The 27819-nt window shown below is 45.1% G+C and overlaps 1 protein-coding gene across 3 annotated transcripts in view; it reads left to right on the top strand.

Moving 5' to 3' along the window:
- The first annotated feature begins 12952 nt into the window (after positions 1-12952).
- Positions 12953-27819, top strand: part of LOC120945342 (store-operated calcium entry regulator STIMATE-like) — a 101951-nt gene continuing 87084 nt past the window's right edge. The window contains exon 1 of one of the 3 annotated variants that reach the window (XM_040359449.1): positions 12953-13255. In XM_040359449.1, the coding sequence (XP_040215383.1) occupies positions 13108-13255 (148 nt within the window). In that variant the 5' untranslated portion in view covers positions 12953-13107. The remainder of the gene's footprint in view (positions 13256-27819) is intronic. The other 2 variants (XM_040359448.1, XM_040359450.1) reach the window with 2 other exon arrangements.

Here is a 27819-nt window from a genome sequence, read left to right as displayed (position 1 = left end):
ACTTTTACAGGCTGTTCCGCGGCTTTTCGAATTTGCTGCGAACACCACAAATTGTTCGCTGTTCGCCGAACAGGCAATGTTCGAGTCGAACATGAGTTTGACTCAAACTCGAAGCTCATCCCTAGCCATTAACCACTTCCCACCTGGCCACTGCACATATATACGGCCGGGTGGGTTATCTCAGGTCGGCTCTCCTCTCCTCACACGGAAGTTGTCAGTGAGGAGAGGAGAGCAAATCTCTGCAGCTGGCCAGTGATCAGTGAGTATGAGCTGTTTTTTTCAGCTTTTTACACACCGATCACCGGCCCAGTGTCCCCACACAGTGTAAACACACAAAGTCCCTAAAATAGTGTCCCCAAAACACATGTCCCCACACAGTAAAAACACCTGTCCCCCCACATATGTAACAGTAAAATTACATGTCCCAATGATCATCTGCGTACATCTGTCTGTGATCACACAAACCAATTATTATACACTTAACAGGATTTTTTTTTTACCAAAGACATGTAGCAGAACACATTTTGGCTTAAATGTATGACAACATTCGATTTTATTGGATTTCTTTTAAAATAGAAAGAAGAAAATATATATTTTTTCCAAATTTCCGCTCTTTTTCCGCTTATGTTGCAAAAAAAAAAAGGAGTGGTGAATAAATACTACCAAAAGAAGGCTCTATTTGTGTGAACAAAATGATAAAAATTTCATTTGGGTACAGCGTAGCATTACCAAGCAATTGTCATTGAAAGTGCAAGACCGCTGAAAGCTGAAAATTGGTTTGGGATGGAAAGGGGCAAAAGTGCCCTGTATTGAAGTGGTTAAAACAAGTTTATTCAATACAAAAATAAAATAATTCCACTCACATTTAAAAGTGTCTTATAGTCCTGGCACCCAGTGTGTATAGAAAGGCCAACGACTTCAGGATGGCACACAAAGATCTAGCTGGTCTATGCTTTTATGCAATTGACACCATTAGTAGACCCTGGAGGGGTAACCAATATGATCCAAAAGATATCCCAGAATGAAAAAAAATGTATTTTTGAATTACAAAACATAGTGGTCTAGGGTTATATGTAGAATTAGATCTAAATTGTTTCATTCTAGATTATTGATGATTAGATAGATTTTTACTGATTAATTTCTCAATAATGAATTTTTTTGAATTTGTTATTATTGATGACTGTTTTAAAAAATTCTGATACATTCTGGATATTAGTATCCGAATGTAGAGTCCTCAGAAGATGATGATTAGTAGAGTCACTAATTTTCACTCATCATATTTTGAGATTAATCACATTAATGTTATTTCATTATTAAAGTATAATTCACAATTTAAATGTATTGTGTCACTTCATTCACAGTGTCACATAATATAAATTTAACACTAATACATTTCAGGCTAAATGTACTATTTTAGTATTGATATAAATCTAATAAATTTATATAGGACAAATTCATAATACTTATTTATCTATTTATTTCTAGTTAAGTGCAAATTTAGATTACACCACTAGGTGGCCCCTTTAAAAATTGTTTAGCATTAGCTTAAATGCTATTTGCCTTATGACTAGCAGAGGACTTCCTACCATTTACCTTTCTCTTTTTTTCCTTATTTTCTCATCTATTTATTTTTTCACATGGACATATATATATATATATATATATATATATATATATATATATATATATATATATTCTATTTTTCATGTGATGTAGTCAATAATAGTACAGTCTCTGTAGATGCTGTTTATTATGAAACTCAGATTGTACGCCTCCCTAAAGTATCTAGCAGGTGCTAAATATAATTAGATCCGAAGTTAGGGTATAAAAGCCCTCAAAAAATATGGGCTAATGATAACTTCCTGATGATAACTCTGTGATAGGCCGAAACATCGAGGTTTTACCGCATTCATCGCAATATTTCCGCCGATACAAAACTATCCAGGAATCGAGCAGAAAGCTGTGAACGGCGGTTTTCCATGAAAGGGCCAATTACCCATATTAATCATAAAGCATTGCACATGGAGGATCTTACATTGTCATTTCCATCCATCCTTATGAGGTTTATCTCTGCATGAGACGTCATTTCAGACTTCGAAAGGGGTATGCCCACACGCTTAAGAGACCATACTAGAGATAGGTGGTCAACATCCAGGGGTGAGTGCACATGTATGTGGGGCACCCAGTCTGAGGACATCTGCACAAGAGACGTCAATTAAGCACAAGCACTTTATACCATCACTTAATGGCACTGTATTTGTTTTTTATGTGTATACCGGTATATGAATCTGACTAACACTAAGCGCAGTAAGTTGTTTTCATATTTTAGAGGTATTGTCTTTTGCTATGACACATCATTTTTGTTATGAAAATAAATTTGGTCTACAAAAAACTGATGTTGCCACGGAGGGCAAGTTTGGCCTGAGTTTGGCAAACCACTTTTTGGCCTGGTGGGGGGAGAATGAGATCTATAGTAATCAACATACAGGGACTATCATGTGAAGAAGATACATCAATGATATTTGACTGGGGAACTAAACACGGAATATAGAGTTTGTAACATGAAACATGGAATTTGAAACGCAAAACGTGGAATTTGGAAAGCAAAACATGGAATTAGGAACACGGAATTCAGAACATGGAACACGGGATTTGGAACATGGAATTTGGGATACAGAATTTGGATTATGGTATTCGGAAATTGGAACATTGGAAATTGGAACACAGAGCCTGGAACACGGAATTTGAAACACAGGAACAAAGAACGGAATTTGAAACACGGAATATGGAAATTGGAACATGGAATTTGGAAAATAGAGCTTGTGAATTTGGAATTCAGTACACAGAACTTGGAAAACAAAACAGGGAACACAGGATTTAAAATACGAAACGCAGAATTTGGAAAACAAAACACGGAATTTGGGACACGGAACAAAGAACACAGAATTTGGAATATGGAATTTTGAATTTGGAACATGGCATTTGGAATTTGGAACACAAACCTGTAATTCAGAACATTGAATACAAAAGCCGAAATTCAAATTCGAACTCAGAATTTGGAACACGGAACAAGGGATTTCAGAATTTGGAACACAAAATTTGAAACACAGAACATGGGATTCGGAATGGGGAACACAGAATTTGCAACACAGAACATGGAATTCAGAACATGGAAGTTGGACTTTGGAACACAGAACATTGAATTTGGAACTTGGAACCCGGAATTTGAAATTTAAAATACATTCGGAACACGGAAGTATGAACACGGAATTAGGAATACAGAATTTGGTACACAAAATTTAGAATATGAAACACGGAATTTGTAATACAAAATTTTAAACACAAAACATGGAATTTGGAATAAAGAATTTGGAACTTGGAATATTGAGTTTGTAACATGAAACACGGAATTCGGAACACAGAATTTGGAACATTGAAATTGGAACTTGGGGGGTGTGACCGGAAGCCGACCTGGACAGACGCTCAGCCTGAGAGCTCTCCACCAGCCCGCAGCTATTAGGCCAATTTCGGGGGAAATCTAAACTAATCCATGAGCTCCACCCGCACCACTCGATCCTCGTCGGCTAGAGGATCATCCCTGCTGCCTCCGGGTGCTTCCTCGTCCTTCCGGGACTACTTTAAACTGCCCGACATGCCGCCGGGTGGACACAGCAAGATGGCACCGGATGCCGAGGCCTCGCGCCGTCTAGCCCAAACACCGCCAATCCTGCAGGACCCTCATCCGCCACAGGATCCGCCGACATCCCACGGTGAGTGACCGCCAACTCCCCCTCCACGTCCCACCCGCACCATGCGGCGAGAAGGTCGCAACACAGCCTCCGTCGCAGTACACAGAGGCTTTCCCCAAGCTGCTGCGCACCGCACCGGATCCGAACACACAGGACACTGGCTCTATGTCCCCCTCTCCCCCAGACACGCTGATTGATTTCCCGGCTCTGCCGAGCCCCATGCACCCCCCTGCGATGTCAGGGCCTGACACGAGCGGCGGGCCTTCTCCCCCCACCGAGTGGGCCCCGGATCCACCACAGGCCCAGAGGGCCTCATACTCCAGGGAGCTCAGCCAATCCGGGGCACATGCGGCAACCCCCCAAACCCTTCCTTCATACACCCAGGTGGCACAGACCCGGCCTCCACCCCCTGGAATGCCTCCCCGATACCCACCCTGCAGCTCCCCCCTGCAATGTCCTGGGCTGAACCCTGGGACTCATCATCTGAGCGCCCCCCACCCCGGGCCTCAGGTGCCTCCGCAGGGAGCCATCATTTGAGCCCCTCATCCCCTCCCTGGGGGTCAGACGAGAGAGGAAAGCCCTCATGGCAGTCCTACCTACAAGCCATCCCCACCAAAGAGGACTTTAAGCAGCTGATAGCGGACGTAAAGGACACTTGCCGGGCTGAGATTCAGAACATTCAGGCGGGCCTTAAACACCTAGCTGACAGGGTGGAAATAGCTGAGGAGGTGATACAGGAGATTAAGCTGGCGGTGCACTGAACCCAAATTCAAGGCTCAGATCATCGTCTCCTGCTGCGAGACATGCAACGCCACGTAGAAGACCTGGATAACAGGGGGCGCCGGGAATAACATTTGAGTGTGTGGCCTCCCAGAAGCAGAGGACGCCGAAGATTTGCAAAAAACACTGCAGGTGATGTTCAACGATCTCCTGGGGGAACCCGCAGACAAACACATCGAAATGGACAGAGCCCACAGGGCCCTCCGCCCAAAAGGCCCCGCTTCTAAGCCGAGAGACGTCATCTGCCGACTACAATCATACCCATTGAAGGAAGACGTTATGCGCAAGGCGGGCCACATCCGCAACTTAGTGTTCGACAACTCCCCGGTGCACATCTACCCGGACCTCTCGTGGATCACACTCCAGAAACGGAGGCTCCTGCAGCCACACCTTCGCACATTGCAAGACAAGGACATTCCCTATAGATGGGGATTACCCTTTAGCCTGACTGTCAAACAGGGGAGGTCGGCGGTCCTGCGCTACCCAGAAGATCTGGACCCCTTTTGCGACGCCTTAGGCATCCCCGTCCCCCAACTGCCTGACTGGGACCTGGTGGCCACCCCTCCTCCACCACCGGTGGTCTGGCAGAAGGTCCCACCGACCAAGCGTTCCAGAGGACCGGAGTCCTCCCGACAATCACAAGACTGGTGGGCATCCAACTGGGGGACCTTCCCCCCGGCGACCGGCTACACAGCCTATATAACTTAAATTGCCCGGCTGGGCAATGCCAAACACTACTTTTTGTTCATGGAAGCATAAGCGCCTAAATGACATGACTTTTCCCCCGAAGGCCCTTGCTTAATTTTTGTTTTTGTTTCTTGGGCTGCCCTGGACTGGCCCCCTCCAAGTTGGTCGAATCTGAGGCTACAGATTCCCCCCTGTGGTTTACCACTAGAAAGTTCCCTCCTGGACCTTGGTCCATCTGAGACTTCCCGACCTGAACCTTCCAGTTGGGGAGTCCGATTGGAACTGTTTAGGGCCATGACCCCTTGGTCGATTAGTGCGTATTTGAAAATGTTTGACGTGTTTATTGCAAATGTTCTTACTCTGTTCTTTTCTCTACCTTCTAGAGTTCTCTACTTCTGTTTCCCGCAGTCTGCACCCGGCCCTCCTCGTGTGGATGTCGCACTCTCTGCCCTGGTCACGTCATCAACCTAACTAGATAAGTATACCTGTAGTACACCCCCCTCTCTACCATGGCTAAGATATTTTCACGGAATGTCCACGGACTCAACTCCAACAAAAAACAACATTTGGCACTCCGAGAGTTTAGGCAGTCAGGGGCAGACATCATAATGGTGCAGGAAACACATTTTGACAAAAAGGACTCTACATTTGCCTCTAGACACTTCCCCCAGGTATACCAGGCCTTCGGCCCGAGTAAGAGGGCGGGCGTCGCTATTCTTTTCAAAAAGGGAGCCCCCTTTACTTGCTCCTCCACTTATCTCGACCCGCAAGGGCACTTCCTTATCCTTAGGGGTTCCTGGCAGTCACAGGCCATCACCCTTTGCGTGGTGTACGCACCGAACACACACCAGCACTGCTTCCTGGCCAGGGTGCACGCCCGCCTCTCCCGGGAGTCCCATGACTTCCTGGTGGTTGGGGGAGACTTTAACCTAGCTCATTCCACTACCTGGGACCGCCTGGTGGCGAGTCTCCAGGCATCACAGACCCGGACCCTCAGGGACGCTAGCTCACTAGGAGACATGCGCTATTTGATGCCTGGCAGGGTCTTCACCCGGGTGACCGCCAATATACATTTTACTCAGCTCCACACCGCACTCAAGCGCGGGTGACACTCCGGGACTTCGCATTAGGCAAGGTAGAGAAGGCACTGATCCGGCTTAAGCAACTTTACTATGACAAGGGCAACAAGGTGCAATCGCTCTTGGCCAGGAAGCTGACAGATTGGGCTCTCGCCTCCACCCCACACCAGATAAAGAACAGAGGGGGCGACCTGTTGACTCACCCCCAGGACATAGAAAACACCTTTGCTGATTTTTACACAGATCTATATAACAAACCACACAACCCCCCCTTTGCCCGACCTGACTCGATATCTAGAACAGGCAGGTCTGCCCCGACTTCGAGAGGTGGACTTACAGGACTTAAACGCCCCCATATCGACGGAAGAGCTTGCAGCGACTGTAAAAGACCTCACGGCCCAAAAATCCCCTGGCCCGGACGGGTTACCCTACGAGTATTACAAGGCTTTCCTCCCCCTCCTGAGCCCCCACATGACCAAACTATGCAATGCATTCCTACAACAGACCCCAATCTCGAGCGACATGCAGGGATCCTTTTTGACCCTCATACCGAAATCGGACAAAGATCCTGCCTCTTGCGCTAGTTATAGACCCATAGCCCTGCTAAATTCGGACCTTAAGATATTTACAAAACTACTATCGATTAGACTGAATGTTATTCTCCCCGCCCTGATCCATAAGGATCAGGTGGGCTTTGTTCCTCTTCGTCAGGCGGGGGACAATACCAGGAAGGTCATAGACTTAATCGATGTCGCCAACAGGGATAAGGCGGAAGCCCTGATTCTGAGCCTAGACGAAGAAAAGGCCTTTGATCGCCTGAGCTGGCCCTTTATGCTTGCCACTTTGCGACACATGGGTTTCAGGGGACCCTTCCTGCGGGCTGTACAACATCTCTACTCAAACCCTACCTCCCAAGTTAAAACCCCTTTTGCCACATCACCCCCCTTTCAAATAACTAATGGCACACGCCAGGGATGCCCACGCTCACCCCTGCTCTTTGCCCTGTGTGTAGAACCCCTGGCGGCGACCATTAGGGGGAACCCGGACATCAGGGGTATTTCGGTAAGGGGCACAGAATTCAAAACGTCTTTATTTGCAGACGATATTATTCTCACCCTGACCCAACCCAGAATTTCCCTGCCCAACCTTCACACCGAACTAGATAACTACGGCACACTCTCGGGGTATAAAACAAATGCGTCGAAGTCCGCAGCCCTCCCAGTCAACATCCCAGAGGCCGAGGTCTGCCATCTGCAGTCAAATGTCCCCTATACATGGGAACGCTCATCCCTTAAATACCTGGGGGTGCATATCACCCCATCCTTCGGATCCCTTTACCAAGCTAATTCCCCCCCCCCTCTTCCGGATGGTTAGAGATCTCCTCCAAAAGTGGAAGGCCCATCACATTTCCCTCCTAGGCCGAATCGCGTCCATTAAAATGATCATCCTTCCCAAGCTCCTTTACTTATTTCAGATGCTGCCCATCCCAATCCTGTATGCCCACCTACGCAGACTCCAGAGCGACATGCTAAAGTATGTCTGGAACTATAAAAAACATAGGATCCCCAGTTCGGTCATGACGGCGTCGCGTGGGGACGGAGGCCTGGCATTCCCTAACTTTGTTAGATATTATCAAGCCGCCCAGCTGGCATGCCATAGTCTCGTGGTTCCCCCAGAGGTCCTACAACAAATGGACAGAAATACAAAAAATCTGGCTAGCCCCGGTTCACCCAAATAGTCTCTTATGGGACGCAAATGTGGAGGTAGACCCCGACCGCATGCTGGGCTTGATGTCCTTGCTTCGAGGGCTCTGGCGCAAGCTGTCCCGGGAAGCGGCACTCAAGTCCGAGTGTTCCCTGATGAACTCCTTTATCTGTAACCATAAATTACCAGACAGCCTAACTCACCAGATGTCCTGGCCTTGGGCCTCTCGGAATTTATTCCACTTTGGCCATTTAGTCGAGCCGAGGTCCCGTAGGTTGCTAGCATTCTCGGAGCTCCAAACGAAAAACGATCTGCCCAGGCATATAAAGAAAAAGGTGGGGTAGGTGAATAGTTTCCTAAGTCGAACAACAGTGACTCACAATCCCATCATAAGATACATAAAAACAAAAACAAATATAAGGAAGAGAAGAATTCTCCTCCAAATATAGGGATTTTTTAAGTGAGGTGCTGTTCGTGGTATATAAGGTAAGCACACCAAACACAATGGTTTTGAAAAAGTATCAAAAAGTTTTAATTTTAATATATAAAATATATGAATATAAAACACTTTACATAATATGACCACTATACATCATCTTTTTCATGTTTCTATGATGTATAGTGGTCATATTATGTAAAGTGGTTTATATTCATATATTTTATATATTAAAATTAAAACTTTTTGATACTTTTTCAAAACCATTGTGTTTGGTGTGCTTACCTTATATACCACGAACAGCACCTCACTTCAAAAATCCCTATATTTGGAGGAGAATTCTTCTCTTCCTTAGATCTGCCCAGACAGGTGTTCTACAGCTACTTGCAGATAAGACACTATGCCCAAACCATAGCCCCGAGGCTCCAATTCTTACAGCCGTCCCCATTTGAACGTATTGTCCTGGAGGGGCGCTACAGACAGGGACTGAACACGGACATATACCTGACCTTAAATGCATATGATTTGCCAGTATGAGGGAAGCATGCTTACATGTTGCGGTGGGAGAGAGAGCTAGGAGAGGCGCTGCCGATGGAGGCCTGGCGGGCCATCTGGAGGCAGGCTGCTAAATCCTCCCTGTGCACTCTGTATAAAGAACACTCATACAAGATCCTTTTTTTCTGGTACCAGACCCCGGATATACTCCACAAAATCTACCCCTCCACCTCTGATCGCTATTGATATGAGGAAAGACGGGATGGACAGCCGCACTCCAGAAAAACCATAAGGTTGTCTTTATTGTAAAAAGGATAAAAAATGCACTACAAAACAAGCAGAACTCAAGGAAAACAGCCTACGCGTTTCACACTTCAATTAGTGCTTAGTCATGGACATGACTAAGCACTAATTGGAATGTGAAACGCGTAGGCTGTTTTCCTTGAGTTTGGCTTGTTTTGTAGTGCATTTTTTAACCTTTTTACAATAAAGACAACCTTATGGTTTTTCTGGAGTGCGGCTGTCCATCCCGTCTTTTCTCATATCAATTGCTTTGTGCATTGCCAGCACCCTTGATTTCCTAAACTGTTGCTGATCTTCTCAACACAACCACCTGGAGCGGTTACTCCCTTTTCCACCTCTGATTGCTGTTGGCGCTGCCATCAACACAGAGGCTCTCTCTTCCACATCTACTGGGCCTGTCCCCTCGTTGTTCCATTCTGGCAATCTACGCAACAGCTACTTACCCGTCTCCTTGAGACGCCATTTCCTCTGACCCCCAAACTGTTTTTGTAGGGCATCTCTCAGCCCAAAATTGCCAAACCATACAAAAAACTACTTAGGCACATTTTAACGGCAGCTAGGTGCCTGATAGCCCTCAACTGGAAGAAATCCACACCCCCATCTCAGGAGGACCTGTACACCAGGGTCAAGGATGTGGAGCTGATAGAGAAGATGACGGCCAGGATACGTGAGGTCTGGAGGGAGTGGCATTGGCGGGAGGACACGCCGGGGGCAGATGCGGGAGCAGATGCAGGAACCTAAAACCTATTCCTGTTCTGTATTTTCCTTCTTTCTCTCTTCAGTTCTCTTTTCCCCTTCTTTCTCACAGGCTACTGTTGCAATGTCGTTTTCAACACTAAGGCTGCATTCACACCTCCGCGACAAGCAACGCCGCGTACGCGGCGTATTTTGCCGCGAATAGTGTATCTTTTTCTTTTTTTTTCAAATCCTTCCCATTGCTGTCAATGGCCGAACGCCAATGTCGTCTGAAAAAAAGGGTCCAGGACTTTTTTTCAGGCAACAGGCGTACGGCGTCTATGAGATGTGAACCATCTCCATAGACAGCAATGGGAATTCTCCCCTCTAGCGGCACAAGAGTCCGGCGTCGGGCGTTTTGTCGCCTAGATGTGAATGGGCTCTAAAATGTAGACTGCGGTACATTATGCTATGTTTACTGACATGGTCACTGGAGGAGCTAGTTCTTATAGCTATACCCCATTTACCAATGGCCCAATCCCTCCTATACCTGCTGTATGTGGGAAAAGTGTTCACACTCCCTGATACATGTCTGCCTTGACCTTTTAACCACTTAAGACCCGGACCAAAATGCAGCTAAAGGACCTTGCCCCTTTTTGCGATTCGGCACTGCGTTGCTTTAACTGACAATTGCGCGGTCATGCGACGTGGCTCCCAAACAAAATTTGCATCAAAGTGAACGTGAATGGCGTCCAGCGCCATTCACGATTCACTTACGCAAACTACGTAAATTTTAAATTTTGCGACGCGGGAACGACGGGTATACGTAACATTGGCTGCCCCTGCTAATAGCAGGGGCAGCCTTACGCGAAAACCGCCGTACGCAAACAACGTAAACTGCGTACGCAGGGCTCGCGTAATGTTGTGAATCGGCGTTAGTATGCAATTTGCATACTATACGCTGAGCACAACGGGAACGCCACCTAGCGGCCATCGCAAGAATGCAGCCTAAGATATGCGGGCATAAGAGCCTTATGCCACGCATATCTTAGGCTGCAGTCGGCGTAACGAGGTTCCTGAATCAGGAGCATTCGTTACGCCGGCGCAAGTAAGCAATTGTGCTGCGTAACTATGGTTACGCAGGCGCAATTGCTCTTTGAATCCGGGCCATTGTTTTTTGTGAAAATTACAATTGCTGTTTGGGAGTTAACCACAGGGGGCGCTGATGGGGTTATATGTGACCTGAAGTGTGTTTACAACTGTAGGGGTGTGTGGCTGTAGGTGTGACGTCATCGATTGTGTCCCCCTATAAAAGGGATGACACGATCGATGCTGCCGCCACAGTGAAGAACGGGGAAGCCGTGTTTACACACGTCACTCCCTGTTCTTCAGCTTCGGAGACCGATCGCGGGACTCCAGCGGCGATCGGGTCCCGGAGCTTCGGACCGGGTCGCGCGCCCGCGACTGGGTACTAATACAGGACGTACCTGTACGTACATGTGCCCAGCCGTGCCATTCTGCCGACGTATATGTGCAGGAGGCGGTCCTTAAGTGGTTAAGGACCGCCTAACGCTGATATACGTCGGCAGAATGGCACGGCTAGGCACAATCATGTAAGGGTACGTCCCCTTTAAGTGCCCAGCTGTGAGTCGCGCGCGCGCCCCGGTCCGAAGCCGCGGGACCCGCGGACCCAATCGCCACCGGTGTCCCGCGATCGGTCACAGGAGCTGAAGGACGGGGAGAGATGTGTGTGAACACACCTTCCCCGTTCTTCACAGTGGCAGTGTCATTGATTGTCTGTTCACCGATATAGGGAAAGACGATCAGTGACGTCACAAGTCCAGCCCCGCGCCTTAAGGTTAGAAACACATATGAGGTCACACATAACCCCTACAGCGCCCCCTAGTGGTCAACTCCTAAACTGCAATTGTCATTTTCACAGTAATCAATGCATTTTTATAGCACGTTTTGCTGTGAAAATGTCAATGGTCCCAAAAATGTGTCAAAATTGTCCGATGTGTCCGCCATAATGTCGCAGTCACAAAAAAAATCGCTGATCGCCGCCATTAGTAGTAAAAAAAAAAATATTAATAAAAATGCCATAAAACTATCCCCCAAACCAATCGTTAAACGCTTATTGCGATTTTTTTTACCAAAAATAGGTAGAAGAATACGTATCGGCCTAAACTGAGGAAAAAAACGTTTTTTTTATATCTTTTTTGGGATAATTATTATAGCAAAAAGTAAAAAATATTGAATTTTTTTCAAAAATATTGCTCTATTTTTGTTTATAGCGCAAAAAATAAAAACCGCAGAGGTGATTAAATACCACCAAAAGAAAGCTCTATTTGTGGGAAAAAAAGGATGCCAGTTTTGTTTGGGAGCCACGTCGCAATCGTCAGTTAAAGCGACGCAGTGCCGAATCGCAAAAATGGGCAAGGTCCTTTAGCTGCATAATGGTCCAGGTCTTAAGTGGTTAATGTCTGTGTTTTACTGTAAACTGCTTTATATAAATAAAATGATTTGAAAAAAAAAATAAAAGAAAAAAAACTGGAACTTGGAACACAGAATTTAAGATTTGGAACACAAAACACGGAATTTGGAATAAAGAACACAAAATTTGGAATACAGGACACCGAATATGGAATTCGGAACACGTAATACAGAACAAGGAAAACAAAAAAAAAATCAGATGATTTTAACATGCATGTGAGAAATTTCAAAACTTCCTTGGTTGCAAGGCACATACTTCTCACTGACCCCCCAATGAATTAATTTCCGTTTCTGTTCCCTGAGACCTGAACTTTATTCTGAGGGTTCCTCTGGGTAAAACTATTGAGGCTGCTCAGGAGGAACCGGCTAGTATTGTACAATCCTGGTCATGAGGTAATATGCGGCACACACACTTTTCTCAGGTCACAGGTAATCTGGTATGACGGCAGCTCGCAGCACACACAAATCTCGCCGTCTCGCTCTCCTCATGGAACAGGATTACATCTTTTTTTCCCCTCAGGACATTTCAGTCACGACGGCGTTCCCGCCCCTAGCCTGTCAGACCAACAGCTCCGCCTCATGAACGGCTGACAGAACGCCTTCTCCTGTCACGTGTCTACACCCATGTGACACGTCCCCTCCCGGCTACCGTCCTGTGGTTGCCGCGGTGACCAGCTGGGCTGGCTCCTGGCCCGGTAACGAAGTCATGGGCCTCAGCACCGGGAACAGGAACATGACAGCCACGACGGACATCCCGGGCTCAGCTCAGGGCTGCGGCAATGGAGCTTTCATGGACAGTTTCGGGATCTTTCTGCAGGGCCTGCTTGCTGTGATGGCCTTCAGCATCCTGATGTGTGAGTATAGTCAGTGTGTGTTCCATTGTACTGGGCAGGGATGGACAGCTCCTGACATTCAGTGTGCTGACAAGAAAGTTTCCATGTTGGGTAGATAGAACCTTCTTGCTGTATATGGAAGAAGTCAGCCTGTGTTACAGATCCTTCACCAAGTTAAAGCAGCACTCTGGATACATAATGGTTCATAAAGAACTGCCCTGTGACCGCAGACACTCCAGTCCTATATCTGTGCGGTGCCACAACTCCCATGTCATCATGTAGAATGCTGGACTATCTAAGCACTGGTTCTGTGTGGTATCTCTGGTGACATTGACCAGAGAGGGGCAAGGAAAGTTGCTTCGGGGACCGGATTTCACAACTGAAACCACTAGGGAGGAAGATTGTGGGACAGTGGTAAGATTTACTTGTCAAGCTGCCCATTCGCTATACCAGGGGTGTCCAAACTTTTTTCAAAGAGGGACAGATTTGATGAAGTGAACATGCGTGAGGGCTTACCATTTTGCCTGACATTCTTTGAACCATAAAAATTCGGTCTAAGTGTGTTCATTTGCGCACTAATACACTTCCCAACAAGAATTCTCTTGCCTATTTGGCTGTGTGAGTAAGGAGATGAGCTTGGGCGAAGTATTTGGATATACCGTTTTTATTGGCGTATAACACACACCTTCACTTTAAGAGGGAAGTTTCAGGATTTTTTTTTCATTTTAAATAAAGAACTGTGAAGCAAAATAAGGGTTAGTGTACATCTGTAGCCTCACATCTGCAGATCCACCATTGCCAAGAATGCACCCACCATTGCCAGGCGTGCACCCACCATTGCCAGGCGTGCACCCACCATTGCCAGGCGTGCACCCACCATTGCCAGGCGTGCACCCACCATTGCCAGGCATGCACCCACCATTGCCAGGCATGCACCCACCATTGCAAGGAGTACACCCACCATTGCCAGGCATGCACCCACCATTGCCAGGAATGCACTCGCGAGCGCCAAAGATTATCTACAGGAAAATTTCCTGTTTACACGGCGGCCTCTTTAATAGAAAGTCCCGCCTTCTTTGATGGACAGAACAGTCGTCCAATGGCAGTGCCGGAGACAGGACTTTCTATTGCAGAGGCCGGCCGTAAACAGGAAATTCTCCTGTGTGTGTGTGTGTGTACGGCGCTCGTTCCGCCTCCTCCCTGTCCTCCAAGGCATATACATCTTTGTGGCCTCAGCGCTGGGAGATCATCGGGGGTCACAAAAGATATATATGTCCAAACAATCAGGTGGGCCGTTCAAAACCGGAATGCGGGCCGGACTTTGGACATGCCTGCTCTATACAATCTGACCATAATATGAGGCCACCTGAAACAATCCATGAAATGTGTATTAAATGCATCAGGCAGTGGCCGATAGTAGCTCTAAACGAGATTGTACCATCAGATTGTGAGGTCAGATAGTCCACTAGAGTCCAAATGTTTTTTACCTTCATGCATTCCTTGCGTAAGGGTAAAAACCTGCGCCCTAATAAGGATGAGCTCAGGTGTGTTCGCAACTCGCACATGCAGAGCCCGACAGGAAGTCGGCACTGCGCAGCGCTAATCGCAGACAGTGAGACATTTCCCAATCTCTGCAGCCACGGTTTGGAAAAATGTCTCTGCCTGCGATTAGTGATGCGCAGTGCCAACTTCCTGGCAGGCTCTGCAAGTGCGGATTGCGAATACACCTGAGCTCATCCTTACTCCCTAAACAGTCACCAGCCGATCCAACGTGGTCCTTTCTGCAGCAGCACTGATTCCGCTTCCTAGTCTCACAGGAGACTCTAAGACCCTTTTCACATTGAAGCGTTTTTACAGCATTTTAGAGTTAAAAATAGTGCTATTAAAACGCTCATAAAACGCTCTCCATGCAATGGACCCTTTCACACTGAGTCCTGCAAGCAGCATCTTTGGAGCAGCTTTTGGACACTGAAAAAAACGCTCCAAAAACGCCCCTCTCCATTGAAATGAATTGAAAGGACTGTAAAACACCTTACCCTTTCACACTGAGGCACTGCCAAAACGCCCTAAAACGTTAGGGACTTAGCGGTGCTTTACCAGCACATAGGGATTGCAGATCAGGCTTCGCTAGAATAACGCTCCAGTGTGAAAGGGGCCTTAGAGCAGTGGGAACCATAGGCCAGGCAAATCCTGTGAGGAGATACCTGGGGACATGGACGAGTTGTGCAGTGTGTGCCTATGGATGCACACAGCCTGACTTTGGCAGCGGGGATCAAGACGACCCGGGGATGGAGGAGAAAGAGAGTGGCATGGTAGCCGCTGACACAGCTGGAGGAGCGAGCACCCAGCAGATTGAACCAATGTAATTATTTAAAAGCATCCATATCTGGAATTCATCTCAAAAAGTAGAAATGAAGGCAAAAGTTCTTTTTTTTTGGATACAGTAAGGGAGGGTTATAAGACCTGTAAGGTTGGTTTTTGCCATCTTTGTTCCATTGTGGCAATTTTCCTTCACTTTCTGTCCCATAACAGGAAATTAGAAAATACCTCTAAACTGAGAGTCCCTGGCTGTCATCAGAACTAGTATTCCCATTGGAAGATATCGGGATTTTATTTTACTTTCGCTTTCGGCGATAATGATAAAACGGATGAATCTCCCTAATGAGCACAGACAGCAATAATAAACCTAATAGGTGTTCTAATCCCTCCCCACTCTATCCAAAATAAAAAAATGCGCTCTAGCTCAGCGGGACAGGGTGCGTTTCTGGCTCCTAACTTTTTTAGCTGGCTCCTAGATTCCAAGCAAATTTTTCAAACCCTGGTCTATCAGCATGGCACATCTTGGCAATATTTGCCCGATCTTCTTTGCAAAAACACTGAAAACCTCTTAGGGCACCTGTGAGGGCATCCCCCGCGCACAGCCCTCTTCAAATCGCCTCACATATTTTCAATCAGATTCAATCAGATTCAGGCTCTGGATGGGTCATTCCAAAACTTTAATCTTCTGGTGAAGCCATTCCTTTTGTTAATTTGGATGTATGCTTTTTGTCGTTGTCATGCTGAAAGATGACGTTTCTCTTCATGTTCATCTTTCTAGCACAGTGGTTCTCGACCTTCTAGTGTCATGACCCCTTGATAAAATTTCCCAAGTTGCGGGGACCCCTAAGAGTAAAATTATTTTCATAGCGTGGGTTGTCAGCACCCAAGGCAAGACAAGTAATTTGCTCCCCTAACTCAGACATTTAGTGCTGAGTACCTTCCACTCGTACAGTATTAAAACCCCTTATGGTACATTTTAGGATATACCACTCCTCTTTCTCTTTGTTCTCCATTCTTTCCCTTCTATCTTTTTTTTATCCTAATTTTTTTTTTTCCCATGCCTCTCTAGCTGTCTTTCTTGTTCTTTCTCTTATTCTTTCTCTCCCTTTTTCTTTATGCCTCCTTCTCTTTTCCTCTCCCTTCCATATATGGGATGCCTGGCAGTGCTGGTGGGAGTTGGGATGAGTGACAGTGCTGATGAGGGATGGGATCAGTACAGTGCTGGGAGTTCTGATCAGCCAACTTAGATGCTCTTGATCCAGGTCATCTGCTGATCTGAGAACTGTAGTGGTGACTTTTAATGGCAACTATATTCACAGGTAGTGTTACTCACTGGGCCAGATTCATGAAGAGATACGACGGCGGATCTCCTGATCCGCCGTCGTATCTCTGAGATCCGACGGTCGGATCTATGCGACTGATTTATAAGAATCAGTTGCGCATAGATCTCCCTTAGATCAGACTGGTGTAAGTGCCTTACACCAGTCGGATCTTAGGCTGCAATCTACCGCCGGCCGCTAGGTGTCGTCGCGTTTTTTTACGCGTCGGATATGCAAATGAGGAGCACTGCCGATTCAAGTCCGAACGCCCGCCCGTCGCTTTTTTTTAACGTCGTTTGCGTTCGGCTTTTTCCGGCGGATAGTTACCCCTGCTATATGAGGGGTAGCTAATGTTAAGTATGGCCGTCGTTCCCGCGCCGAGATTCAAATTTTTACGTCGTTTGCGTAATTTGATCGGGAATACGGATGGCCGGAATTTACGTAGCCGCCGAAAACAATGACGTTCTAGCGACGTCATTTGGAGCATGCGCACTGGGAAATTTCTAAAGATCCACTAATCTATGTGAATCTAGCCCACTGTGTCTCAGGCTTCACTGTGTCTCCAACTTTGTAGTGTCTCGCAGCAGTGACACCTATGCCAAAATCAGGAGATAGGATCTCCTTCAGCCCCTCCCACTTTACATTTCTTACTAGTCAGCTGACCTCTAGTCTCTGCCCCCCAGCTAGGTTGTGAACTGAATGGGTGGCTGCGAAGAGGCTGAGTGGGCAGCCGTGGGCTCCAGGAACAGCCCAGTTGGGCGGCCATAGGCTCCAGAGACAGCCCTGCTGGGAGGCTGCGAAAAGGCTGGGAGAGCAGTGCGGGCTTCAGGAACAGCCCAGGATTTAGTGACCCCTGGCAAATCGTCATTCGACCCCCCCCAGGTTGAGAGCCACTGTTCTAGCAGAAGCCTGAAGGTTTTGTGCCAATATTAACTGGTATTTGGAACTGTTTATTGTTCCCTTTACTTTGACTAAGGCCTCTTTTCCAGCTGAAGGAAAAACAGCCCAAAAGCATGATGCTGTCACCACCATGCTTCACTATGGGTATGGTATTCTTTTGGTGTGGTGCAGTGTTGTTTTTGCGCCAAAAATATCTTTTGGAATTATGGAGCTGTCATGACGTCACTCCCACACATGCACGGGGAGCCAATGTTCACGGCACAGGTGTCTGAAGGCATGACATGGGTGGTCGTTCCTTCAGAGCACATGTGCCAATGACGTAATTGACTGCATGTAATGTATATATTTAGGAGATATTTACAGTACTATAATAAGGCTTACCTATAGGTACAAAGTATTCCTTTTGAGTTTACTTCCTCTTTAAACCTGCCAGATGTGACATCTGCAGCAGACACTCCCTGTGTGTATATACACATGAACTGTAAATGGCTGCTGATGACCTAGATCCTGGGATTTCTCATATCTCCAAAGCAAAGCTAACTGAATAAGGGCCCCTCAACCACTACATGGATTTAAGATGTGGCAAAGCACAATGAAAGTGACATTGGGTATAAATTTTGAAGCAAAGCAACGTAAACTCGCCTGTGTGTACAGAATTGTAAGTTAACCATTTTATTAAAGGGGTGGTTCACCCTAAAAACTACTTTTTCTTATTACACTTGCCCCCCACATTACAATACGATTAAGGCTATTTTTTTTTTTTTTTTATGCTGTACATACCTTTGTACAGCATATTTACCCGTGGCATCCGGCTTGCGAGTCCCGCGGGAGTGGGCGTTCCTAACATGTCTGTGATTGACATTTTGACCAAAAACGAACATCGCCCCCCCCCCCCCGTCGCGTAAGCCGCGTCACGGTTGGCGAAAGGAGCCGAACGGCGAGTCAGCGCTATACTGCGCATGCGCATCGCCGTTCGGCTCCTTTCGCCAATCGTGACGTGGCTTACGCGACGGGGGGGGAGCTCGTTTTTGGTCAAAATGTCAATCACAGGAACGCCCACTCCCGCGGGACTCGCAAGCCGGATGCCACGGGTGAATATGCTGTACAAAGGTATGTACAGCATCAAAAAAATAATAATAGCCTTAATCGTATTGTAATGTGGGGGGCAAGTGTAATAAGAAAAAGTAGTTTTTAGGGTGAACCACCCCTTTAAGCGAGAGGTGCTTTGCTTGGTGTTCAGAATGCTTTTAAAATGCAGCTTTACTGCACATTTTGAAGCAAGGGTGAACAATGTCTTAACTGCTTGCCGACCAGTGCACGACGATATACGTCAACAGCATGGCACAGACAGGCAGAAGGACGTGTATATATACGCCCCCCTTTAAGAAACGGCATTGTGTACGCATCAGGCCAACTGCGGGATATCACGGACTCAATGTTCGCAGGCATACACGCGATCGTCTCACAGAGGAAGAACAGGGAGATGTTAGTGTAAACACAACATCTCCCCGTTCTGCCTAGTGACACTGTCATTGATCGTGCTCACTGTCATCGGGAATAGCGATCGGTGACGTGTCATGGCAAGCCACACCCCCCTAAGAGTTAGAAGCCCTCCCCAGGTCACGCTTAACCCCTTCAGCTACAGGTTAACTCCTTCACTGCCAGTGCAATTTTTACAGTAATCGGTGCATTTTTATAGCACTGATCGCTGTAAAAATGACAATGGTCCCAAAATGGTGTCAAAAGTGTCCGATGTGTCTGCCATAATGTTGCAGTCACAATAAAAATCACTGATCGTTGCCATTACTGGTAAAAAAAAACAAAAAAAACATTAATAAAAATGCCATAAAACGATCCCCCATTTTGTAGACGCTATGACTTTTGCGCAAATCAATCAATAAACGCTTATTGCGATTTTGGTAAAAAAAAAATATATGTAGAATACGTATCGGCCTAAACGGGGAAAAAATGTTTTTTTAGGGCTGTTACTGATCAAAATTTCTGTGTTCGATTAATCAATTTTTTTTGTAATTGATTAATCAACTAATTTCGATTAATTATAACGCACATACAGATCCAACTACTTTTAGCTGTTCTCCTTGCAGGATGATTCCCAGTGCAGCTACCAACCCATGGAAAAATGGATAGCAGGATACAAAAAACACACAAAGGCAGCGCTCGATGGGAATAGCATTAAAACTTGTATATTCTTCAAGTAGGTAACAAAATAAATATTGCACTGGAGATAAAATCGATGTAGCTACATAAACTGTAAAAATGATGCGAGTAATACCAAACGGTAGCAAAAGCAGTCATAAAAACATGTAGCTAAGTATGATACTGGTATAAAAATGTGTACAACGATGCCACTGCTGAATCCAGATGAGGAGAGGTTAACATCAGTCCGTCGGCATGTAGATGTCCCGTGAAGGGAACTATCACAACTCCCAGTGGATGGCTGTAGAATCCCAGATCGATAGAATGAAGTGTAACAGCCCTTGCGTGTGGCAGATAGTAAGGTCCCGCCGGCATGCAGATATGAAGGCACAGCAAAGGAGCCCTTCAGATGGACATGGCAAGCCCCGCCGGTATCCGTGATGTCACCAGATCTCCGACGGAACTCCCTGAAGTCGGCGGAGAGGCGAGTACCAATCTAAAGAATTTTGATCGATCAAAAAAATTTAAGATTAATCGATGAATTAATAGTTAATTTCCACAGCCCTAATTTTTTTATATATTTTTTGGAGATATTTATTATAGCAAGAAAAAAATAGGATTTTCTTCCGTCCGCAAAATCGGATCTTTGCAGAGGCAGGTGATTACGGGTGTCAGCGGATGTTTATCCGCTGACACCCGCAATCACATAGGGACCAATGTATGTCGCGTTTTCATCCGCAAACGGATGGATGAAAAAGCGGACATACGGGGTCCGCACATGTGAAAGGGGCCTTAAAGCGACGCAGTGCCGATTCGCAAAAAGTGGCCTGGTCTTTAACCGGCCAAATGGTCCAGGGCTGATGTGGTTAAAGTGACACTAAATCCAATTTTTTTTTTTTTTTAATAAAATAAATACATTATGAATAACAGTAACTAATATGTACTTTCTATCTCTCTCTTTTTTTTTTTTTTTTTTTTTATCTTTCAAATGCAAGCTTTTTTCTGCTGTTCTCAGACTTCCTGTTCTAGATTGGCTACATTCTCAATGCCACCCTCTACTTTGTCCTCGAGATTGACTACACATTTAGCTCTATGGGACTTGTGGCACACACAGTGGTGCATGTGAACAGAAATACCAGCACTGCTCAATCTAATCTAGTAACAGTGAGGCACATCAGTGGGGGATAGGTAGCGTGCACAGGACAAAAGTAGTTTAAAAACTTTGCTAAAAAGACTGTGAAGAAGAAGAAGGGAAAAAAACAAAAAAAAAACAGCCATGGTATACTTGATATCTTTTATCTTAGAAAGATTGTTGTAAAAAAAAGTTTAGTGTCCAATTAACAGGACATAGTTTAGATTCAGTGTGTGTGTGTGTGTGTTTTTTTTAATTTATTTTTTTTAAGCACTAAAGTCCTAAGATATTTAGGGGACATCTTATATCAAATCTAGTTGATACTGTTGCATGTAGGAAGCCTTGTTTGCATATTGCATGTTCCAGCAAGTAGTTTTCCCATGACTATTGTCTGGGTATGTGTACATGGTTGTGCACAGCTGTGCGTATCATTTCCCCCAGGCAAAGGCATACTACTTAGTGTAATCCCATGGGGGGGAGGGGGGGGCGGCTTTTTCCAATATGTGGCTCTTATTCACTGTATGTAAACAAATCCCACTATATTTGCTGCATAATGATTTTTAGCTTTCCAAAAAAAAAAAACTTTTTTTTTTTAAAAGGCCAACATAATCCAAATACTGATTCTTGTGTTTATAATTCCCATCCGCCTTTTTAATTTCTCTCTTCCATACTTTACTCTCGAGGCTTTTTGCTACTTTTACTCTGTGGCTTTTGGACTTCCTACTTTATTCTGTTTTAATATGGAGACCACTTGGGGGGCTGACATAATTTGGCTTTCTAATGACCTCTCTTATTACATATAGGAAGCCAACATACAAATTGGCTTTCCAGCAACTGGCTAGTATAATACAAGGTCGTAAATTGTTGCTGGGCAGTTGGTGTTGTAGAAGCATTGCTTTATATATAAAAAAAAATCCTGACGTAACCTATAGCTCAAATACTGAAAATTACCTAAATTAAAGTAAAATCCGGTTGCTTTCTATAGTGTAGTGAATAGCTAGTACCCCTGCCATTTATTAATTATTCTCCAATTGCATTTCCTGTCCTGGTGGGAGGAGATGGAGGCTCCTTACACTGCAACAGAAAACACGTTGAAAAGTCAAAAGCTAAAAGTAGGTCCTTCTGACATCTTCCTCAGTTCTCATGTTCCCTTCTTCCGGAGAAGTCACATTTTGGAAAGTATGGTGGAGATTCTGCCTCTCTCATGCTGCCAAGCTTTGTATCACCCTTTCCAGGCTAGAGTTTGTCAGAGCCCTCTCTTTCTGATGTCTTCTTCCTATCCTCCAAACCCCTCCTCTGTACGGGTAAGGCTGACCCCTCTACAAGCGCACTCCTTTACTGCTGTCTCCTCCTTGATTAGTAGTGGCGGCCCCAGACTTACATTCCTGACTGCACTAGGGTAGGTGGTGCACACATTGTTTTGGAAGGAAAAACACTTTCCTCCTTGGGTTGTGACCAGATGATGGGGCTTGCGCTCCAAAGCAGTGAATGAAGGGGGATAGAAGGTGTCCTCCAGTGTCCTTTTGATTTAAGGGCACTATTTTCTAAAATGCAGCAGGTTTACCATGGCTCAGATGGAGACAGGTGCCACCAGCATCAGCTCTGCACGGGTAATGTGTCTTTTTCTCCTCTGCTGACAGGGCCTATCTGGTGCACAAGGGGTACCTTGGTGTTGGACCTTCCTATGTGTATTTTTTTGGGCACTGTGAAATTATTTTGCTTGCAGTGTTGCTGTGTGGCACTTTTGATGCTTGGCATTTCTTAGTTTAGTTACCTGAACCAAGGCAAAGCTCCCAAGAAACAGAGGTTCTGCTTCTAAACAGAAATGTGCTATGTTCACAGAATTGGAAAGTTGTTTGTTTGCCTATTGTTGTAACTTGATATCGGCTGTGAAAGAAGACTTATCTTTCCAGTCTTTTAGATCTCAGTTCACTGGCCTTAATCCCCCTGCACTACCTTAATCAGTGCCTGTCTCCTGTTACCTCTGTATCTGCAGTTAGGGATGCTCCTCTTAAAGCGGAGTTCCACCCAAAAGTGGAACTTTTGCTCATTTGTCTCCTAGCCCCCTCCGGTGCCACATTCGTCATCTTTCGGGGGGGGGGGGGGGAGCAGGTACCTGTTTTTGACAGGTAACCTGTCCCCACTTCCGCTGGACCTCGCCAGGGTGAGGTACGTCAGAAGTCTGACTCCCTCCTCTTCCCCCACCGCCGGTCTAGTAAGAGAGCGCAGCCACGCTATGCACATGCGCAGTAGGGACTCGACTGTGAGGCTGCAATGCTTCACTGCCGGGTTCCCTTAATGACAATGGCGGCGGCAGCAGCACCCCCCAACAGCTGATGGAAACATAAGCTACAGTGCCGACATCGCTAGAGTTCAGGACAGGTAAGTGTCCTAATAATAATAAAAGTCAGCAGCTGCAGTATGTGTAGCTGCTGGCTTTTAATTTTTGAAGGGGTGGGCGGAACTCCACTTTAAGGTAGACCTAGAGAGTTTGCACAGCAACCATGCTATTTCCCAGGCGGATCTCCCTGCCTAGAAGGAATTGGTAAAAGATGATGCTTCCAGACCCTCCAAGCTGAAATTGACCCTGTAGGTGTGGAGAATTTGCTAAATGCAATTTATTCTATTCAGGAAGAAGAAAAAGTTCAGTTTCTTTTGCATGATCACATGTATTAGGATCTCCAGTAAAAGAAATCCTAAACTTCATTAGAAAATGGATCCTAATCAAAAGAGCCATTCTTTGCATCAAGATTGAACGGCTCTACAATGCTTATGGAACAAAAAGACAACTGCACCCTTTTGCAAAGTGTCTAAAAAGGTGCATCTCGCATTTGAAGATATAGGCATGTGGCCAGGAATCTTCCATTTTGGCTCTCTCAATTGAAATCTAACCCAGAAGCAGGCACCTCAGAAGCCTAGAATGTGCGATTCTTTCCCTATGATTTTTAAGACTGTGGGCTTTAAAGCTGATACCTCCACAGAATCTGTAGGATGCCTGCCAGATCCTCTGCCTTGATTTGTCCTATAGGGCCTGGAGGCTTATGACTTGGTCACAAAATCTGCACCTAAACTTTTTTTTTTTTTTTTTTTTTTCAAAGAATTTATTGGTATTTCAGAATAAATCATATTACAAAGCAAGACATATGTGTAAATATATCAAAACAAGGAACAGAGGAAATGAAGTGAATCATCACTGTCCATGAAATAGCATAAGATATTAAAACATATACGGTATAAATCACTTACAATAAATGCTACCTGTTAGATAGTTAAAATAAGATCAGATAGCAGATAGAGTATTATATCTCTCTACATGAAATTCAATAAGACCAGTAAAAGAAAGGGGGGGGAAAAAAGAAACCATAAAAAGGGAAGGGGGGGGGGTCACACTGCAAACAAAGGTCGCGTATGAAATAAGAACGATTTCAAGTAGGAGATGAATGGCGAGACAGATCCAGAAACTCTGCAGATTCAGTAAAGCGAGTCCAACAACTCCACTTATCATGAAATCTAGTGGGGGAGTCCAAAGATTGACAAATCAAATCCTCTATTTCCACAATCCGTTCAATTCTTCTTAACGATTCCGAAACGCTAGGAGGGGAAGTGTCCTTCCAGTGCCTCGGGATACAAAGTTTGGCTGCATTAATCAATTGTATCGTTATCGTATTTTTGTAAATGTGGTGCAGTAGGAATTGGGCAGCTGTGAATTTCGGAGAATAAGAAGTGATGAGAGGGATAATGCGGTGAACCTCTTTCCAAAAGGGTTGTATAATGGGGCAGTCCCACCAAATATGTAAGAGAGTACCCAAAGAGGATTTGCAGCGCCAGCAGGCAGGTGAAGTGGTAGGGCTGAATTTATGGATGACATAGGGCGTCCTATACCATTTGGAAAAAAGTTTATAATTATTTTCTTGAGTAAGAACATTCATAGAACCCTTATGAATGTGAGAGAAAATATGACGCCAATCACTGGTAGAGAGATGTAAATCAAGATCTCTCTCCCAATGTAGGATCCTTTCATCCTTCTTAAGATCTACATCAGAAAACAACAGCGAGTACGTTTTTGAAATAATATGTCTTTGGGGGGCATAATTAACACATTTTTTCAAAGGGGGTCTTGCGTCTAATCCATAGATGAGGAGGATTTAAGTTCAAAATAGAGTTTAGTATAATTTCATAGTCCATCCTAGAATTATTGAATTCCGAAAATGTAAGACAAAGGTATCGTAAGATAACATTTTACCATCAATGAAAGAGTTCCGCTCTTAGTGAAGGGGATAAAGCAGGATGAACGAGATGGAGGTTAGAGGAGTCAGGAAAAAGATTAGGGATCACAGGGATAGGCGTCATCGGACCCGGGGAAGACAAAATGTTAAATTTAGTACAAAGTGATCTAAAGATACTTAGCGAGGGACCCGTAAGGGGGTGCGTACTATTTTCACGGGGTACTTTACGGGGGTCAGTCCAAGGAAGGTGACGTAAAGGAATTTTAGATGATAGCCCCTCCAAATCAACCCAATCTTTTGTCTTACTATGAATGTTCCAGTCAATGATGCGTGATAAGTGACAAGACCAATAATACTTCTGTATATCTGGTAATCCTACCCCACCCAACAGTTTGGGGTTAACCAGCGTATCCCACTTAATCCTAGGTTGCTTAGAGTCCCATACAAATTTTAAGCACAATTTTTTTTATACAAATTAAAGAAGGAAGCTGGCAGCTTAATTGGGATGGTTTGCAAGAGATAGAGCAACCTAGGGAGGACATTTATTCTGATAATGGCTACCCTTCCAAACCAGGAGAAAAAGTCCCTGTCCCACTTTAGGAGGTCTTCTTGAATGGATTTAAGAATTGGTAAGAAGTTGGATGAGTATAAGTTTTTTAAGTGAAGAGGAATTCGTATGCCTAAATAGGTTAATGAATGCTCTTCCCACTTAAATGGAAAGTTACGTTTACATTGAGATATTATGTCATTTTTTAGAGTGATATTTAAAGCTCTGGACTTATTAAAATTAATCTTCAAGTTGGAAATTTTAGAGAAAACATCAAAATCCTTCAATAGATTAGGTATAGTATTGACGGGGTCTGTCAAAAATAGCAAGATGTCATCTGCGTATGCGGCCAGTTTATATATTTTGTTATTGATATTGACACCCTTAATATCAGGGTTATTTCGAATTCTCCTAAGGATAGGTTCTAAAGTAAGAATGAAAATAATTGGAGATAAAGGGCATCTCATCTCCTCCTGTTTGAGCCTAAATTGGAAAACTGAAACGTCCCTCCCCCATCCGGTGCTTCTGCCGGCTCGCTCGTGCGATCCGTGTGCCAGAGACTGAATCGGTCGCCACCGGAATTTGAGCATAGAGTTATCTCTACGACCCTCGGAGGCCCTGGCGCGACATTATGATGTCACGTTCAGGCCAGCAGAAGTAAATAATGCTGGGGACGTGGCTGCAAAGGCAGAGACCGTTTATTTTTATTTTTCGATCTCTGTCTTTCTAGCCTGAAGGAGAAATTACAGTATGATGTAGGGCAGGGATATGCAATTAGCGGACCTCCAGCTGTTGCAGAACTACAAATCCCATGAGGCATAGCAAGGCTCTGACAGCCACGAGCATGACACCCAGAGGCAGAGGCATGATGGGATTTGTAGTTTTGCAACATCTGGAGGTCCGCTAATTGCATATCCCTGATGTAGGGGGTGGGGGAGAGAAAGGGAAAGTGAAAAAGGGAGGGGAGGGAAGATTGGGAAGGAATGATGTATCTTTTGAATGGATTTCAGATACAACATTATTATACTGTCACCCCCCCCCCATCTTTTAACTTTCCTATTTTAGATATGTACATCATGAGATATATATATTGTGTGTGTTTCTGTATGTCTTTATATTTTGTCTCTGATAGTCCTGAAGAAGGGGTAGTCTTCCCCCCAAACACGTTGTCTTTATCATGTTTTGCAATGTTCAATAAAACAACAACTTGTTAACCTGCATTTTGCTTATAATCGGATTTTGGGTACTCCTTTAACCTACCACCACAAGATCGCATACTAGGTACGTGATCTGGCACAGAGCGGCTGCCCTGCCGCACCATATGTGTGTGGGGCGGTCTGCATGTGGTTAAGTCAGAAACGGCCAAGCACCATTCCCAAAAGGAGGCTAGCAGTGCAGTCCCTGTACTTCTGTTATGACAGAGTCACTTTTAAAACTAAATCTGAGCATTGACATTTATTTTCTTTGTACAGTGGTGTGATCTCTGTGTACTAGCTGGGTGTAGATCTGCAAACACTACGTTGCAGCTTTGTAACCTCTGTTACATTGATGTAATAATAGTTTGTTTGTTAGGAGTGTGGGCCTGTGCTTAGCATATGGGTGTACTGCATACAGTATGTCATGCCTGAATGCAAAGTCGTAGGTTTCCAGAACTTATCAGTCATATTCTGTTATTTGATTTGTCAGCGACCCGGATGTTCACATTGTTGTGGAAGGTCATAGAGGGTTGTTGCTAGCCGTTCCTATTCCATCCCTTATTTTCATAGGATTTAAAGTAAATCTGTAATGAGAGAAACTACATTTTCCCATTGCTGCTCACTTATTCTAAAACTACTAGTTGTATGACTGTGTCTAGACTCGCTATAGGTTCACCAATTCCATCAAAACCTCTCACATTTCACATCTCTAGCCCCTCTAGCCTAAGCCAACCGATGGGTAAATGTTTACTTTATTCAGACTACAGTGATCTGTCTTCTGCAAGCCCT

This window comes from Rana temporaria, chromosome 7, assembly GCF_905171775.1.
Source record: "Rana temporaria chromosome 7, aRanTem1.1, whole genome shotgun sequence".
NCBI lineage: Eukaryota > Metazoa > Chordata > Amphibia > Anura > Ranidae > Rana > Rana temporaria.
Note: the sequence above shows the minus strand (reverse complement) of the source record. Positions and strands in the feature narration are given on the sequence as shown.